General features: G+C 44.6%; 2 protein-coding genes across 3 annotated transcripts in view; one reads left to right on the top strand and one right to left on the bottom strand.

The window, feature by feature from the left end:
- LOC114161699 (estrogen-related receptor gamma-like) overlaps positions 1-2331 on the top strand; it is a 56993-nt gene extending 54662 nt beyond the window's left edge. Inside the window, exons 5-8 of the mRNA XM_028045202.1 lie at positions 241-348; positions 429-590; positions 711-983; positions 2093-2331. Coding sequence (XP_027901003.1) covers positions 241-348; positions 429-590; positions 711-983; positions 2093-2331 — 782 coding nt within the window. The remainder of the gene's footprint in view (positions 1-240; positions 349-428; positions 591-710; positions 984-2092) is intronic.
- A 1725-nt stretch (positions 2332-4056) lies between these two features.
- shkbp1 (SH3KBP1 binding protein 1) lies at positions 4057-13206 on the bottom strand. Of its 2 annotated transcripts, none has more exons than XM_028045228.1 (17): positions 13018-13206; positions 11815-11868; positions 11686-11731; positions 11483-11615; positions 10616-10696; positions 10341-10511; positions 10185-10275; positions 9915-10105; positions 8549-8664; positions 8377-8464; positions 8168-8284; positions 7093-7263; positions 6866-7021; positions 6655-6751; positions 5949-6133; positions 5774-5876; positions 4057-5342 (listed from the first exon to the last, which is right to left on the bottom strand). In XM_028045228.1, the coding sequence occupies exons 1-17, from the start codon at positions 13071-13073 to the stop codon at positions 4619-4621; spliced, it is 2580 nt and encodes an 859-aa protein (XP_027901029.1). In that variant the 5' UTR covers positions 13074-13206; the 3' UTR covers positions 4057-4618. The 2 variants fall into 2 exon arrangements, with proteins under 2 accessions (XP_027901029.1, XP_027901028.1); XM_028045227.1 differs by having other exon boundaries at positions 12957-13203.
- Between the last annotated feature and the right edge of the window lie 4649 nt (positions 13207-17855).

Raw genomic sequence — 17855 nt, 5'->3', positions numbered from 1 at the left:
AGGTCAAAGTTCACATCCTGTTGAAATAGCAGCTTTTAGGAAACTTTAATGGGACATTTGCTCTGTGACTGAAAAGAAAGATCTGTGGAAGGACAAACTAAAATATTAATAAGGAGACAAAATGCCTCATAAATGTGATCCAGCTCCAGAACTCAGCGCCGATCAGAACAAACGTCGTATCAAAGTTCTGAGTTTTTCCCGTCAGAAACTGGAGTTCTAAAACGCTGTTTGTGTGTTTAGGGGTGCGTTTGGACCGGGTCAGAGGAGGCCGGCAGAAGTACCGGAGGCGGGTGGAGCCAGGCAGGGCTTCCTGCGGTAGAGCTCCGTTCAGCCTGCCGCTCGGCTCCAGTGAGTTCCCCGACGTTCCCTCTGAAGGTTCCCAGTCCGCCCAGACTTCCCAGTCTGACGGTCCCATCTGTCTGTTTCAGGGAACAAGCTGATCTCCCATTTGCTGCTGACAGAGCCCGCCCCACTGGCAGCCAATCAGGACGACTCGACGGACGACGGCAGCCTGCGGACCCTCCTGACCCTCTGTGACCTTCTGAACCGGGAGCTGCTGGTTCTGATTGGCTGGGCCAAGCAGATCCCAGGTAAACGGGCTCCTGAAACAGATTCACATTATTGAAGCAACCAAGATGGCTTCCAGTAGAAGACCAGCGTCTCAAACCGATCCGCTGATGCCTCGCTGCTCCGCTCTCACTCCCCGCCAGGTTTCTCTGAGCTGTCATTGGTGGACCAGATGTCGCTGCTGCAGAGCGGTTGGATGGAGGCGCTGCTGGTGGGCGTGGCCTGGCGCTCGCAGGGCAGGCCGGGGGAGGAGCTTGTGTTTGCAAGAAACCTGTGCCTGGACGAGGCTCAGTGCCGGGCCGCCGGGCTGGCTGCTATCTACCAGGAAGTGCGCCACCTGGCGGCCAGGTACCGGGCGATGAAGATGAGCCCAGAGGAGGCGGTGATGATGAAGGCCATGGCGCTCGCCAACTCAGGTACAAACGTTTTATTAGACGGCACGAAAAAACACTGAGAGCTGATCTAAATCTGGATTCCTAATGACCTGAAATACTTTTAATGATGGAACAATCACTATGGTGACCTGCCTGATTCAACCTACAAACACTGAACAGCTACAGGGCAGGAAAAGGGACAAAATTCAAAATTCAAGCTGTTGAGCAGAAACCAGCCTCTCTGCTGCCACCTACAGGCAGAAAAACACCTGCAGATTCCTGGGGATCCCAGAAGTTTTCAGATGCTTACAAGAGGTTCCTCAGAAAAGAGGATCGGACCCACATCAGAACCAGAACCACAACCTGGTAGTGGCAATCCTGCCTGGAAACAGGAAGTCTGTTTTTCAAAACAAAGTTACAGATCAAAATGTTTCGATAATAACTGGATCCCAGTGAAACAACCAGCAGAACCATCAATCAAAGCAAACTGGACTTTAACAGCATTCATTCGTTTCCGTTTCTCACTTCCCTCTGAGTCACCATAGCAACCAGTGACTCAGCATTTCCTGGATCTGCTGACTTATTTTATTACTCAGCAGATTCTTTTTTACTTCCCACTTTTAAAGTCAGGGAATTTTTCTGTGAGATCCAATATGGCCGCTCCGCGCGTCGACGGCCACAAACTGCAGAGGAAACTTTTATTTTACAGGAATCGATGTTGCAACTGTGAACTGAACAACAGATTAAAACTGAAGGGGTCAGTTAGCATAATGTTCCTCGCTGACTGACAACCAATACTTTGGGTCAGCTGAGCTGCCATATAAATAACCTTTGACTTGATAAAGAAATGGACACATTTCAGTGTTTCACTGTAAACAGGGATATTTTCATAATAAAGCTGTTTTGTGATCAGATTGCAGTAACACCCCATGACCAGTAGGAGGCGGCGGTGTATCCAATGAGCGGTGAATGTTACCATGAACTGATTTAAATGAGAGGGAAGCGTGACCCGGGGCCACAGCGGGACGGATTAACCAATCAATAACTGATGATCACGATCAGCTGTAGCTCTCAGTGTCTCCTTTGTTTTTTCCTCGGCCTTAATTTGTTGGGTTTGTGCAGTAACTGACCTCTGGGTCTCCGCCCCTCAGACACCGAGCCGCCGGACTCTCCGGACTCGCTGCAGCGGTTCCAGGACGGCCTGCAGGAGGCGCTGCAGGACTACGAGTGTTCCCGCGGGGAGCCGCACCGGGCGGGCCGGCTGCTGATGAGCCTCCCACTGCTGCGGCAGAGCGCCGCCCGCGCCATGGAGGCCTTCCGGCGGCTGCACCGCCAGCGCCGCGTCCCCATCCACAAACTGCTGCTGGAGATGCTGGACGCCAAGAGCTGAGCAGCTTCTCTTCCCAAACCATTCTGGTTCTATCCTGCCGTCATTAGCGAGGTCGTCCAGGTCAGACCACAAATTCACTTCCAGGTCAATAAGAGGGAAGAAAGGCAGAACATGTGACCAAACTGTAAGAAACCAGCAGACAGAAACTGGATTTCTAGCAGTTTTGCAAAATGGGAATAAAATATCCACATTTTTAACCAATAAACGATCAATACCAGCATCAGATATCAGGGCTTCCTGTGTAAGCCCCGCCCCCTTTATGGACGTTTATCTCTCAGGGACTGAGGAGGGAGTGTCATCATGTTTCCTGGGTTTACGTTTTCATGTATTTTTGTTATTTCTGTGTAAAGTTTTATCTCAGCTTCTCCCGTTTTCTCAGGCAAAATAAATCCAAAACCTTTACAACAAAATCTGTTGAGTGTTCAATACGAACCGTTTCACAATCACTAAGGTTCAAACGTCACACAAGTGATGCGTTCAAAGGCTTAGGGAAACATTTGCTTTAACGTGAATTTAGGTTTTAATACTTAGGAGAATTTAGGAGAGAACATTTTATTGTATCAAAAATTTAGTTTTTTATTAGACTTTATACAACAAACATTTATTTTAATTTAGAGGTCACTGAACTGGTTCGGATCAACGGTTCTGGTTCAGGACGGTTTTCTGAAGTTTCACACCTCATTAAAGAAATCAGAACGAATCAATGCAGTTGTCCCTCCGGCCACTAGGTGGCAGTAAAGGCAGCAGATTGAGATTTAAATACAGCAGTAAGAATGAAAATCAACATTTTAAATCTAACAAAACCAGAATACTTTTTTTTTTTCCAGAAATCAATTATTTTCTCTCTCATGCCTGTTAGACCAGGAAGGCATGACCATATATGGACAATTAGCAGCTAGAATGTGATTATTTCAGACAAATTTAGGAGGAATAAGTTGTCTGATTATTTGTTACTAACATCCTCCAAGCAGGAAACACAGCAGGTCTTCATATTTTGTTATATTTCTGTTGAAATCCGACTTTTTTTGTTTTGTTTGGTTGTTCATGCTAAAATTAAATGGCTGCAGTCAAACTTCTCTCTGAACGGTTAATGAGGTCAAAGCGTAGTCGCCGCTCAGCAGCTGGAAAGATGGCCGCCGCCGTCCATGGACAGATTTTAAACAGCATGGAGACCCGATCAGAACCAGACGAAGGAACGTAAGAACATCGACCAGGTCTGTCTTCTTCAGGAGCAGAACTAAGACACGTCTCACTTCAGTGAAGTAGAAGTCGGATAAAATGCGGCGTGACCGTTCAGACTGTAGATGCTGGGAAACTATCGGATATGTATCTGATTTAGTTTCACACAAAAAAGTCAGATTTCTTTTGCATGAAAAGATTGAAATTGGGCGGTTCAGCGTGTTGTTTGTGAGCATAAAGTTCATTAGATCCAGCAGAGGCTGGATAATTTTGTCCCTCAGTGTCTGAGCTCAATTAATAAATGCTTCCACAAATGCCGGTCTGCTAGATCTCTCTGCTCCGTCAGCCATGTTGTCACTTTCTTTCCTTCTCTGTTTTTAAACAGTTTGTGATTTTAGACTGAACTATGAAAGGACTTGAAAACGACTTCGGCAGCAATCCACTAAATCCCTCTGTGCCAAACCAGCGTCTCCTCTTTCAGAACCGTTGGTTATTTAATCAGCTGCTGAACTGAAAGTATTTGGATAAAAGTGCCAGAGAGGGAAGTGGCAGAAATACAGAAAAGTATATTTATGTTGTACTGAAGTACTTCTTGCATACAAAGTGTTTTTCTTCACATAAACCTTCTGCTGAACTGCAGAGACACAAAACATCCAAATAAACATCAGCATTATAGAAAACCTTTGGAATAAATACTTCAGAGCTTAAACAGAGTTTTTTTTTTTTTGTTGGGAACTGATGGTGGCAGAGAATCCGACAGAATCGCCTGCTGCCCCCTGCAGGCTTTAAATCAAACTTCAGGTAGAAATGATAAAAATAAATCTTCTCTAGAAACCGGAGCAGAAAACTGTCAGATATAAAAGTTAGAAAACGTCACAAACACCATCAGCTGAGTCCAGTCCCATCCGGTCCGGTCCATCTTTTCTCTTAGGTTCTGAGTGAAATTAATTAATGCAGTGAAGAAAAACCTTCATCCTCATTTCTGGACCGGGTTTGGTTCTGGAGAATTCCAGCTGCAGAGTTCATTCCTCTGTAGTGCCACCTGCTGGAGAAAAGCAGTTCATCCAGAGGTTTAAAGGAATCCGAACGTCTCAATTTGGTCGGCCAATCAGAAGCTGGTCTCGTTCATGTGTGGTTTGGGGCTGGACGGCGCCGCCGCTCCGGTTCCTTCTGGACTTGCCGGACTCTCTGGTGTCGCCGCCGCCTCAGAGGGCGACGCCGCAGCGCCACGGCGAGGGGATGACGCGGGGGTCAAGGAGCGGCTTGGACTGGGGATAGAGGAGGCGGGGCTTGTGGGCGAGGTGGGCGTGGCCCTGCGGTGCGAGGAGGAGGGCAGAGGGGAGGCAGACATGGAGGACGGCGTCCCTAGGGTGTAGCGGGCTCCAGGGGACACAGTGAAGCTGGTGGGGGTCCGCAGGCTGAACCTGGCTTCCAGCTCGCTACAGACCGCCACGCTGCGCCTCATGCCCTCCGACCACGGTGGCGTGCCGAAGGCCGAGCTGGCCGCCGCCTCAGGGCCCTTGGCCAGTTCCTGGCAGCGCTCCACGAAGCTGCCGCGCCGGACTGCCTCCCGGTCCCGCTCCCGCTCCGGGTGGTACCGAGGCGCCTGGGGGCTCGGGCCCTGATGGTGGGCGGGGCTCTGGAGGTGGGTGGGGCCATAAAGGCCCTGGAAGCTGGCAGAGGGGGCGGTGTCTCTGGGCAGTCTGCTGAGGGGAGCTGGGGGCGGAGTCTGCCGAGGGAGGCTGCCGCTTAGCGAGGCGGAGGACCCCGACGCTCCGGGTGAACCGCGGAAACGGTCGGCCCGGTAACTGTCGCTGAGCTGAGAGTGGAGGCTGCAGAGACAGGAAGTGACATCAGTAAGCTTCCTCACTAATTTAAAAAGGTGTGTGTGTGTGTGTGTGAAACCCTGAAATGAAGGAAGGAACAAAAGATCCTGACTGGTGTGACAAGCATCTGTGTGTGTGTGTGTGTGTGTGTGCTTGTTTATAGGACATATTGAGGACCTTTTTCACAGCTTTCACCAGTGAAGGGAGGTCATTTGTGGAAGTTAGGACGTTTTCTAGGTCCTCACTTTTTTCTTAGCTCCACTGGTCAGATTTAGATATTTGGTATGAGTTCAGTTCTGGTTAAGATTCAGGTAAGAAATAGACTAGTTGATGGTTAAGAAAATGTCTGGTTTAGGCATAAATGCACAGAAATGCACAGAAATCAAGACAAAATGCTCAATATGAATAGATGTAGGTGTGTGTCTTTCTCTTTGTACCTGCAGGTGGAGGTCCTGGGCGTGCTGTCGGGCGTCCGGGTCAGAGCCAGGTCACACTGATCCAGCAGCTCCAGCAGCTCCTCCTCCGTCGGCCCGCCCAGAGCTGCCGGAACAAAAACACCTCGTCATCCCCTCTGACCAATCAGAGCGCTCACGTGCTCAGGGCGCCACTGACCTCTGATGTCGACCTTCCCGGCGATCTCCATGGCTGTGGTCAGGTCCCACATCTGGATGCTGCCGTTGCCGTGGCCGCTGAACAGGTAGCGGCGCGGGCGCGAGCCAATGCGACTCGAGCCCTCGCACTCGTGGACCATGAAGGCCGTGATGGACGTCCCGTCCACCGACCGCACCTCGCACACCCTGGAGAGACAGCTGCTGTCAACAAACCCAGAGACTACTCACTCTGAAGGTGGTGGAAGTGGGAGGGGCTCATTTACTGAAGCAGGAAAATTGCTTCATCTGACCTTCACACTTTAAAAAATCTGATTTATCCCAATTAATTTGTATTTTCAGGATATTTTCTTTGAATTGTTCTGAATAATTAATATTCTGTTTAGCAGCATCTTCACATGTTTCCCTATTTTTTCAGAAGTTTGTGTTTAATAAAAACATGTTTCTTCCACAATCCTTTGACAATCTAAACTGAATCGATCAGTGAGACACATCAGCTTCAGGAAGTCTTTAAACATTTAACATCAGATAAAACGTTGAGATGGAACGTCCTTAATGCTTTTTTTTCTTCATTTATACTTCAATCCAGATTCGATTCAGATCTAACAGCTGATACTAGATGAAAGCGTCGCCATGATTAAACTCCAAACTGGGAGCCAATCGCCACCAGGCTGCCTCTGATTGGTCCGTCATCAGGAAACGTCCCTCACCTCTTCCCGTTTGACGACAGCCGGACGTAGAGCTTATCCGTGTCCGGAACAACTCTCTGGATGAACACCTGCTGGTCGTCCCGCTCCCCGTACGGACCTGGAACCACACAGACCTAGCTAGGTCAAACAGAACCCAACAGTACCCAGTACAACCCAACAAAATCAAATAAAATCAGTTAGAACCAAACAGAGCCCATTAGAACCCGCTGACCGATCTCGGTTCCGGCGCTGCAGCCTCCGTGTCCGTCCACGTCGTCCAGACTCAGGATCTTGAAGGAGGTGAGTGGAGTGGACCCGGGCTGGGTGGAGATCATCCCTCGGAACCGGGTCACAGTCCAGGTCCGAACGTGGTTGTTGTCCGCACAGACTGGAAAACATAAGGAGGAACCATCAGAACCTGATGCCGGCGCCTGGACCCATCAGAACCGGGCCTGGTACCTGAGATGAGGTGCTTCTCAGACAGCATAATCTTGGTGACGGGACTGCGGTGGACAGAGAAGGTCTGGAAGAGCTGTGGACCGGAACCGACCGTCTCCGGATGCTGGACGATGACCCGGACCGTACCAGAACTGGTTCCGTACGCGATCTCGATCCAGTTCCCGCTGTCACCTGAACACACCACAGTTCTGATTCTACTGCAGATTCGTTACAAAACAGTGAAAAGCGTTGAGTTGATGTGATGCTGACGCTGACCTGCAGGGGGCAGCGTTTCCTCCGCCTGCCCCCTGCTGCCCCCTGTGGCCACCGATAAAACTGGAGCCATTTCAAATCTTTAAAGATTAAAATTTTGTGTCTAATCCATCTGCTTATTTTATTTTTTTTGTTTGTTTTTTTGGATGAAATTTAATATTTAAAAAATATTATATAATTAATTACAAATATTTAAATGTTTTTAATTAAACTTTCTCTCCTTTTATAAGTGATTTTAGTTTTTAATGCCACTGTTGAATTCTGGCTTTTGTCAGAGAAGGATAAATAAATGTTGTTATTTATTCATATTTATTTTAAAAAAAACAATAATGTTTTGATTCATATTAGAGTTTTACGAATAAATAAATTTATTTTCTTTAAATATTTTAAATTAATCCTTTCAACCATTTATAACAGCTTTGTTTTATATTTCATTACCTTTTTTTCTTTACAGCTTTTTATTTAGGTTATAATTCAATGTTTGTTTTTATTTTATTTTATCAGTTTTAAATGTCTTCCTTCTTATTTAATTCATTAAATTATTATTCACACTTCTTTTAGATCACAAACCTTTAATTTTAGCTCTGAGAAACTCTGACCCCTCCTAACTGTATATTTTTAATGTTATTTTTATGCTTTTGTTTGATGTTTAACAGCTTAAAGGTTTATATATATCAACATTCGCTTTTTACTTGATTTTGTTTTTAAACCAAAGTCCTAATTTGATGCTTTTATTCTTTATTTAGCTGTGGATGTTGTAATGTTCAGTTTGTTGGCTGTGTGTCCTGCCCAGTCCTCCCAGTATGAGTGGTTTGGTCCTTACTGGTTTTCGGGGTCAGGTAGACGCTGAGGGCGGTGATGGCGTCCTCGGTCGGGTCCCTGTAGAGCTCCGTCACCAGCAGGTCGTTGTCCTTCATCCTCAGAGGGAACTTCTGGACGTCTGACGGAGACAAAAACATCAGCTACCTGTTGTCATGGTGATGGACTTGGACCATGTTGCCATGGCAATGGACTTGGACACGGCAGTCTTACCGATGTAGTAGATGGATCCGTTGTTGCAGCCCAGGATGAGGAAGGATCCGGCCGTGTCGTAGCTGCTGATAGGAACAACATCCTGGTTCTGCAGCGAGAGGGGAGGGGGCGGGGCTTATTGCCTAGCAACCAACATTGGACCTGAAGCTGTCCAGAACCTGACTCCACCCACCTGCCAGTGCTTGGTGACGGCGTTCCAGACACCGACCTTCCCAGTGTGGCTGGTAGCGATCAGCTGGTTACCAACGAAGAAGAGCGCCTCGGCCGGAACGTTGAGGCTGAACACGCCTGCAGGGGGCAGCACACGCGTTTACAGGCCGTTCTGAGGTTCTGTTCAGATCTGTCCCGGTTCTGCTCAGGTCTGATTATCATAAACAAGCCTGATCCCAGTTAGACAGCATGAAAGAAGTAATTTAAATGATTCTCATTGATATTAAAAACCACAAGAAGGCTTTTGTTAGTTTGATTCTGATCAAATTAAACTTTAAAGTCTATATTTTTTAAGAAATAATGTTGAGGCGATGTAAAAGTGCTGAAAAATTATTTCTAAAAATTCCTCAATAAAAAGAGAAAAACATGTGTTAGAAAAATTATCTAAGTTCATTTACTTGTGAGTTTATTTGAAAGGTTATGTTTTCATATTATTATTCTGTTTGATGTTACTTGACTCATTTTCTTCTGTGAAACACTATTAACCATTTTTAGGATGTTTGCCTGGAGGCTAGAGACTTTTGCACATTCCTGTGTTATCAGCTTCATGTGTAACGGATTAGTTGCGGTCAGCCTCATGCCCTTGTAAGGGCATGTCCACAGAAGGTTCCAGAACACCCTGTAGAAAAAGGTCATTGGTCAAATTCTTTGTGTGACTATGTGAAAAAGCCCAACCTCCTTCCTTGTATTTTCTAATAAAGCCAAATGCAGAGAGAGATCAGGCAGAGTTGATCCCAGACAGTGTTTGACAGCGGCTTTCCGTGTCTCGGGTCTACTCTCCTCTTCTGCAGAAAAGTAAATCGTGTCTCTGGTTGATTCTTTGCAGGTTAGGAATTAAAATAAACCTATCAACATGCAAACTACAAAATAAGACCAAAGAATGAAAACGGAAAAAAGCACAAAAAAAGATTAAAAACTGAAAACAATTTAAAAAATGAAAAAAAAAAAAAAAATGTTATATTTTATAAAGTAAACAAACTGAAAACTGAAATACATGTAGAAAAGTTAAATAAAAGTAGAGCTGAAATACAATATAAAATTACTAAAAAATTAAATAAAAATTGAGAAAATTTTCAAAGAAAAAATAAAACTGAAGAAACACAATAAAAATTTAAAATACTATAAAAACCATACCAAAAATATAAAATCTAAACAAAAAACACGTTTTATAAAAAACGTTAAAACATAATTTTTAATTCTAAGCATTCATAGAAATGTAAACTCATAACTTTGATTTGCATCAGGAAACAAAAATAAATATAAGTATAAATGTTTTTTACTTCCTGCAGGTTGAAGCAGCTAATCTGAAAATTGACCGTCAATCGTACCGATTTCGTTCCCGTTGCCATCAGGACAGATGGACCAGAGGATGATCTCCGTCACCGAGGCGACGGCCACCATCTTGTCGTTGTCTCCAAGCGACCCGCCCAACACCTTGGCGTTGAGGGCGACTCTGTCGATCACGTAGTCGAGGCGCGGCGAGGTGAAGACCTGCTGCCAGCCGTTGGATTCCTTCATCCTGACGACAGGAAGAACAACCTTCACTTCCTGGTTCCGCCCGCCAACCGGCCAATCAGAGCGCTGCAGGAGTCGCTTACCTGTAGCAGACGACAAACTGAGCGTACGCCACCGCGATCCAGTTGTGATGGCCGCAGATGATCCGGACCATGCCGGGATCAGACAATCCTCCTGCAGAACCACAGAGTTAGTGACATCACTTCCTGTAGAGCCGTGGCGGCGGTCCGACCCGTTACCTGCAGACATTCTGTCCTCGGCGCCGGTCCTGCCCAGAAGCCCGGCGTTCCCCAGGTTGGGCGGCATCGTGTTGCTGCGTCGGACCGGCGCCCGCTCCGCTGGCCCGGCCCGGCCCGCCATGAACTGAGACCCGGCCACACTGTGGCGGTTCCGACGCTTCGCTGGGTACACTGGGGAGACATGGACACGGATCAGGGCGGGTCTGGACCAGAACTGGGTCGAGTCCAGGACCGGGTCAGGTCCAGAACCGGGCCTGCTGCTGGTCCAGCTGTACCTGGGGGAGGCAGGTATCCGTTGAACAGAACGTTTCCGCAGGAGGACCGGTCCAACTCGTCACACAGCTGCAGCTTTCGCACTGAAAGAAAATGAAAAAATGATTTAATAATCAGAACAGCGCCTCCTGGTGGCAGCGGGTCGGTTTTTTCCAACAGTTATTCCCTCTGGTTCTGGAATCATCTGGAAGGACTTTTGCTGAATTTTTAGCTGTGATGCGTCACCATGGCAAAGAGGTTTACAGCTGATTAGCAGCTCAAATATTACCTGAACTTTGACCCCTGATCAGCTGGAAGGAGGCTTCATGGATGCAGAGAGAGAATTTCAATCCGTTTCTTCCATCATGACGGGCAAACTGGATGAACTTCAACCAGTTTTATATTTATTACGGCGTTCAGTGCATCATGGCTGCAGCATCTTATCCCCCACTCCAACATCTCTCTGCTCATTCCTCTAACCAGACGGCCAGACAGATTTAAAGAGGAGCAGCAAAAGCAAAGGAGGTGGATTAGCAGTGCTAGCTAACAAGTGATGGTGTCATTTAACTTCCCTTTAGGATAAATGAAGTAAGTTTGGATTGAACTGAACTGTTCTCCAGGTTTTCTTGTTTCCAAGCAGAACCAGAACAGAAATCTAAAATATAAGATCTATGTTCAGCTGGAGAACCAGAAGCCTCAGGACGAAACGTGACGCCCGAACGTCACGTTTCCTCATCCTGACCTGAGCACGGCGGAGGCAGCATCATGCTGTGGGGCCGTTTTTAGACATCAACCTGACCTGACATGGTTCATGTCAGCAGAACATCCCTCTACCTGCTGCTGAGGCGCTGAGAACCAGCGAAGGGTGTGAATACTTTAGCTGCTCTCACCCAGCGGCGTGATCCCGTAGAACTCGGCCTCGTGCATGAGCATGTGCACGTTGATGGAGCGCGGGTACAGCTCTTTGCTGCGCAGGAAGTTAAGGATGGGAGCGAAGAGCGACGGGTCGCGGTCGATGAAGATCTGAGGAGAGAAACGGCAGCGTGACGAAGAGGAAGACGACTCAACCAGAAAAGAGTCCAGGAACACTCACGGCTCCTTCGTCATCCTTCAGGGTGGAGATGCGGCCGCTCAGCAGGCTGAACAACAGGAAGAGGAAGAAGAAGAGTTCAGGAAGCTGGTCTTAGCCTGAACGGAGATAAATAAAGTCAGGCTGACTCACCTGGAGAAGAAGGAGTCAGGAACCCAGGTGAGCGTCTGTCTGGAGGTACTGAACCTGTAAAATGTTACAGAGCCCATCGCTTTATTCTTCAAGGATTTAATCCAACTAGTAAATTCATTTAATTACATTTAAATCAACAAAACCAGCTGAAACATCAGGTTCTGATTAGGGCTGCGCACCACTAGCTATGCTAACCCTAATCACTAAGCATAAAGAGTAGCTCCACTATTGCTAAAACACTACCCCAACTTAGCATAAGCTAATGCTAAATGCTATATTAAAATGGTATTGAGTGGACGCTATGTTAAAACAATTTACCATATGGTATTTAAATGAAAGAATTAGCTCCTCTGTTAGCGCATTAGCGGAAGTTTTCCTACCAGGGGTTTAACTTTCAGCTCAGCTCTAACAGCACCTAGTTGAACTAACCGTATTTTCCTCACCCTCCTCTTTTATCTCCATACTCGGTAAGTTTCTGCTACTCAAAGATCCATTTCTTCACAAGTCAAGGACGCTGACGACAGCGAAACGTCATGCAGTCAACCAAATATTGCAATACTTAACAAATCTTCATTTTCCCACCAACTTTGGGAAGTTGTCATGCAGAAAGGAAGACGGAACTGTTTCATGTTGTCAAGATGTTTGTTGCTAACAGAAACTAAAGCTTCCAGTCAGAGTTCCAGTTTAGTGATCCTGATGTCAACACCAGGTCTGACGGGAAAAAGCTCATTCCTGCAGCTAGTTTGTTAAGGTTCCATTATCGGACAAGGAGATATTTGTATAATTTTCATCTCCAAAGTCAATCTATTAAATCCAGACTATCAGAAATAATACTCCTATTTGTGCAAATCTAATGTATTTGTAGTTTTTAGCATAAAGTGACAGTTAAGCTTTATATTCCATCTGCATGCGTCCATTTTCGGACACAAAGTAAAAACCCAACCAATTTAGAATTATAACTTCATTTGTTTTTATTCAACCTAAGAATGAACACATGGGGTAATAAAAAAAGGTGTAAATCAAACAATTCTTTATATAAAACCCTGACTATTCCCTTTTATGTCGTATAAAACGGTCTATTTAGATAAAGAGAGAATTAATCTTGAAAGGATGGCAAGCTGTCCGACAATGGAAGCCCCTACATTAGCTTAGTCTCATCTCTCCAGCTAGCCGAGTTAGCCCAGAACCTCCGGTGCTCCTCACCTCTTCCCACCGACATTCAGGTGGATAATATCCCCACTCTTCACCGGGGAAGACATTCTCCAGAGACCGAGTGACTCGGATAAATCCAGAAAAATACGAATTTAATCCATTTTCTGAGCAGAAAGTAGCTCAACAAAGCACTTCCTGCTACACGATGAAGGTGGGAGCTAAAAACCGGAAATGAGCTGCGGACAAGTGAGACGACGTAAACTCCGGACCGGATTTTCCATGGTTCCGGACTCCAACAAAAGGACATTTAAAATATATATATTTCTTTTATTACAACAGAAAACATGTTATCTTTCACGTGTTTCGGATCCCATTAGTGTTCAGAAACAAGTTTTTAAACAAAAAGGGAACAAGAGTCCTGCTAACTCCTTTGGGATAATAACATTTTATGATGAATAAGGAAAAAAGTAAATTTCTGGGTCACTGTAATGAATAAAAACATCATGAACTAAGTGAAAGTTACAGCCATATGTTACATGCTGAGCTGCATTCACTGAGCAGGTGTCGGTTTCGGATCTACAGTGTTGTTTCAGCAGAGATGAGCGGAGATGCTCCACTTCCTTCTGGCGTGTCGGACATCTTCCTCCTCCCTGCTGGGTTCCTCTTCCTCCCATTATCCGGCTGCAGTGTCCACAAACACCCAGCCTGGGAAACACCTCCGGTTAAATATGGAACAAAACAATGTAAAAATACCTCAATATCAGAATTACCTTTCTTTACACAATCAATAAAAAAATTAATTACTTTCAAACACCCACAATAAAATCTACTCTGACAGCCTGAAAGTTAGAAAAATCACTAAAACATCATTGAATCCTTGCAAATATACTCCAATTTGGCACAATCCAGACTTTCAAGCATTAAACAAATCAATCTAGTATTCATCATGGGCAGAAAAGGGAATCACTCAAATCCAACATATATTTCACAATAATCAGTGAAATTATTTATATCTTTTGGTGATTTGGTCCAGAGGCTTGGAGTTGGGAAAGAAGAGTTTCTCCACTACCAACAACTTAAACACATCATTAAATTCAAAACATCCTTAGTCAACTATTTATTGGAAACACCAAAATTATTAGCAGAATTCATGAAAACGTTTGATACGAGGGGTAAACTTGTATCCAGATTGTATCAATTCATTTCCTGGACAGACATAACAGCAGCAATCCCAGAACACAAATGGGAAACTGATCTGACTTCTGGATCAAAATCTGTAACATGTTCTCCGCCAGCAGTAACACAAACTTACAACTAATACGGTATAAAACATGTCATAGGTGCCACATTACTCAGAGAAAAATGTTTAAAATGGGTTTTACCATTTCCGACACTGTAAACGTATTGACAACTATTTCCATGCCATTTGGACCTGCACACCTGTTCAACTCTTCTGGATATTAGTAACCAAAATCTCTCCGCCATTTTGGCTTGCAGAGTCCCAGTTTCTCCTGTCTACTTGGTAACCACACTGAAACTGAACATTTTCCAGATAAATGCAAAGATCCATTTCTAGTTTCTCTATTGCCAAGAAAGTAAAACTTCTCAACTGGAAATGAAAAAACTCACTACATATTAACATCTGGACAAACCTTCTTACTGAATCTATACATCTGGAAAGGATTACCATTATCAAAAAGATAATCTAGCTCTATTAATCAATATCTGGAACTCATTATTGGAATTCCTCAAAATAGATTTAACACCTGGTGGTGATGCCACACACTCCAAAAAACTAAAACTAAAAACTAAAGTCATTTCACTTACATATCTTCTAAAGACGTTTTATTAACCAGTTAATTAAATCAAAGTTTTTTCAGAATTACAGGCACAACAGATGATTGTTTAACTTCACACACATAAACACATTCACAGGATTTTCTTGCATTGAATTAATCCAACTCATTATGTTTAGTGTTTGTTCTTGGATTATTGTTGAATATTACTATAATTATTATGGTTGTTACGGTTTTGTACTACCATCTTCCTAAATAATGAAGCCATAAGCTTCATCTCCGCCTTTCTCATTGATGACGAAATGAAAAAAAACCCAGACTGGATCCTCGGTTTACTTCAGAAATAAAAACAGTACAAATGTTACTTTTCCACAAAATAATAAAGAGTAAACAAGAGAGTCTAAAGAGAGAGAGGTCAAAAAACTGTAGCTCCACTCCAGCAGCCAACTAACTCTGCCTAGACACACCCTAAAATCCTTAACTGCATTAGATATGCAAATTTAAAGAAAGCTTTAGTTTAGTCCACTATAATAAATTCGTATGCAGATTTAACTAGTAATCATTTTTACGCAAATAAACAAAATATAAGAAGTATAAACAATTTATCCTAAAAGTCTGAATGAACAAAACTGAATTTAACGTCTACAATCATCATCATCGTTATTATGATCACAGATGATAATCTTGAGTATTTGGTCGGTCGATGCAGAGAGGGGGATTATGGGGGATTATGGGGAATTATGGGGGATTATAATTCCCCCATAATTTCCCCGGGGCCGACCGTCCGGCCCCGGGGACCTTTCTGTTAGGAGCCATTTTCTCTCCTCCTTATTCTCACCGGTCTAATCTGCCTCCAGATCACGGACCGACCGGGACAGGACCCGGACCGACCCGGTCCGACCCGGACCGACCCGGTCCGCTTCCACTGGACTCCAGACCAGACGCTCCTGCGGACCCTTCGTTGAACTTTCCTTTAGTTTTTCTGTAAATAAATCTTTAATCAGAGCCTGAGAGTGTTTGTGGGTTATACATGTGATGTGTATGACATCAGGCTCTCAGCCTGAGAGCGCTGCAGTCGTTCTGACGGAATGTGAAGGCTGAGAAGGCTGAGAATGATGTGAAGGCTGTGTTTGTCACATGTCATACATGTGACAAAAAAAGAAACGGAAACGTTTCAGGGTCAAACCAAACCACCAAACAGCAACATGTCAGTCACACCAACAACAAGGAAACCAAGAGAGAAAAGTCAGCATCTGAAAAATATATATTAAAAAACATTAGAATAAAATATACCATTTAGTAAATAAACAAACTAAAATGTAATTAAGCTAAAAATACAGCAAATTAATAAAGAAATTACCTTGACAACAACATGAAACAAACAGTAATGTCCTTCTATGGTTTGCTTTGTTATATATATTATATTTAATATGCTGCATTTCTGTAAACTCAATCAGGATTTGATAATAAATGTTTTAATCAAGGTCTTATTTTAGATTTAAGGGTTATTCTTTATACTTGGACATAATTTATTATAAAATGATCACATATTTATCTCAGCTGATCCTAATGCTGGTCAAACTGAAATATTTAAAATGTTTTCTGAGGTGAACATTTATGTATTGATGCACTAAAAAACCCTCTAATTTATCCTGAGTTTATGGAAATAGGACGGCGGATATTTTTACTCTCGGTGGTTAAAGTGAGAGAGAGAAAACGAAGGGAGGGAAGAACTGAAAACAATCAATCTGAATCCCTTCCTGTTATCTGCTGAGACGAGAAAAATGACTTTAGGACAGCAGTCACAGCCTTCTCAGCCTTCACATCATTCACAGCCTTCACATCATTCACAGCCTTCTCAGCCTTCACATTCCGTCAGAACGACTGCAGCGCTCTCAGGCTGAGAGCGCCCTCAGGTCTGAACTCTTCTCTGTTGAATCTTAAGTCAGCTGTTTGTCCTTGCCGGGTTGCAGTGGTTGCTGGTGCCTTGCTCGTTGGTCTCTGGGTGAGAGGCGGAGTCCGCCCTGGACATATGCCTGGTCCTTCGCAGGACAAACAGACACACTGTGGAGGGAAGCCGAAATACCCGGAGAGAAAACCGGTACGTGGGAAAGCACAAACCCCAAGCAGGCCGGGATTTGAACCCAGAACCTCCTGGCTACCAGCTGCTCTCTGATTTTATTAAACTCTGATCGCTCAGTTGAGCAGGAGGTGATAAAATCTAGAGCTTCTTTGACATTTCACTTCAATTTCCTGTGAGTTTCTTGGAACCAAAAAGCTAATGTGCAGGTTTAGAAAGTGTTTCAAACTGTTTTCCTGCCTTCTTTCTCGCTTTGCGGCCGATTCAGACATGAGCCAAACCGGTCTCCAACTGGTTTGGCTCATGTCCAGGCTGCGGACCAGCAGGCCGAATCTGTATTGTCCTGGGCGGTTGGTGATCCGGCCTACTGGTGTTTTACGTCTTAAAGGAAGAGTTGGAGGAAGGGCGTCCAAAGCATTGGAAATATTCCTCAGACGGTATAAACAGGAACAAACCAGAGATTTAACGTGATTTTTCCTGAAACTTTGGTTTCTGAACAAGGATTCAGCCAGAGACTCGAGCATCTGCTGTATCTTTGCTGTTATTTTTTATGGTGCAAAGATGATTACTTGAGTTTTCTCTTCATTAGTTGGATACATCTTTGTCATCCAGTCATTGATTGAATCCAGACAGTTAAGTAAAATGTGCAGTTTTTAGACTTTATTAAGATGAAAAGAAATATACAACTGGATGTGTGGAAAGCAGGTCAGAAGCATCTGGCGATCCCGGACAAGCCCCCACTTCATCAGTACAGACAGGAAGTCGGTTTGTTAGGAACCAGATCAAACCCTGATTTGTGATTCCATGTTGCTGGTTTGGCTTGAATTTTAAGCAGCAGCCGTGGCAGACCCAGCAGAGCACGCCATCACCCCCAGTTCTCCCAGTTCTCCCAGTTCTCCTCCTGTAGGCTGAAGGGCAGGTGAATCTGCAGCTTCCTCCTTCTGCTATAAAATGTCATTTATTTTGAAATATTTGCATAAATTCAGTGGCTTGCACAACGCTGGATGTTGCAC

The sequence above is a fragment of the Xiphophorus couchianus genome, chromosome 18 (genome assembly GCF_001444195.1).
Source record: "Xiphophorus couchianus chromosome 18, X_couchianus-1.0, whole genome shotgun sequence".
NCBI classification, from domain to species: domain Eukaryota; kingdom Metazoa; phylum Chordata; class Actinopteri; order Cyprinodontiformes; family Poeciliidae; genus Xiphophorus; species Xiphophorus couchianus.
The sequence above is the reverse complement of the archived record's forward strand: the minus strand, read 5'-3'. Positions and strand labels throughout refer to the sequence as shown.

Bases quoted from the DNA above. Each gene is read 5' to 3' on its own strand.
- shkbp1 (XM_028045227.1), bottom strand. From the start codon at position 13,033: ATGTCGGTGGGAAGAGGTGAGGAGCACCGGAGGTTCTGGGCTAACTCG. The intron at 8,665-9,914 runs GTACGATTGACG...TGCCCCCTGCAG, and splicing joins TGGCAACGGGAACGAAATCG to GCGTGTTCAGCCTCAACGTT. The intron at 7,264-8,167 runs GTAAGGACCAAA...TGGTGTGTTCAG, and splicing joins CTACCTGACCCCGAAAACCA to GTGACAGCGGGAACTGGATC.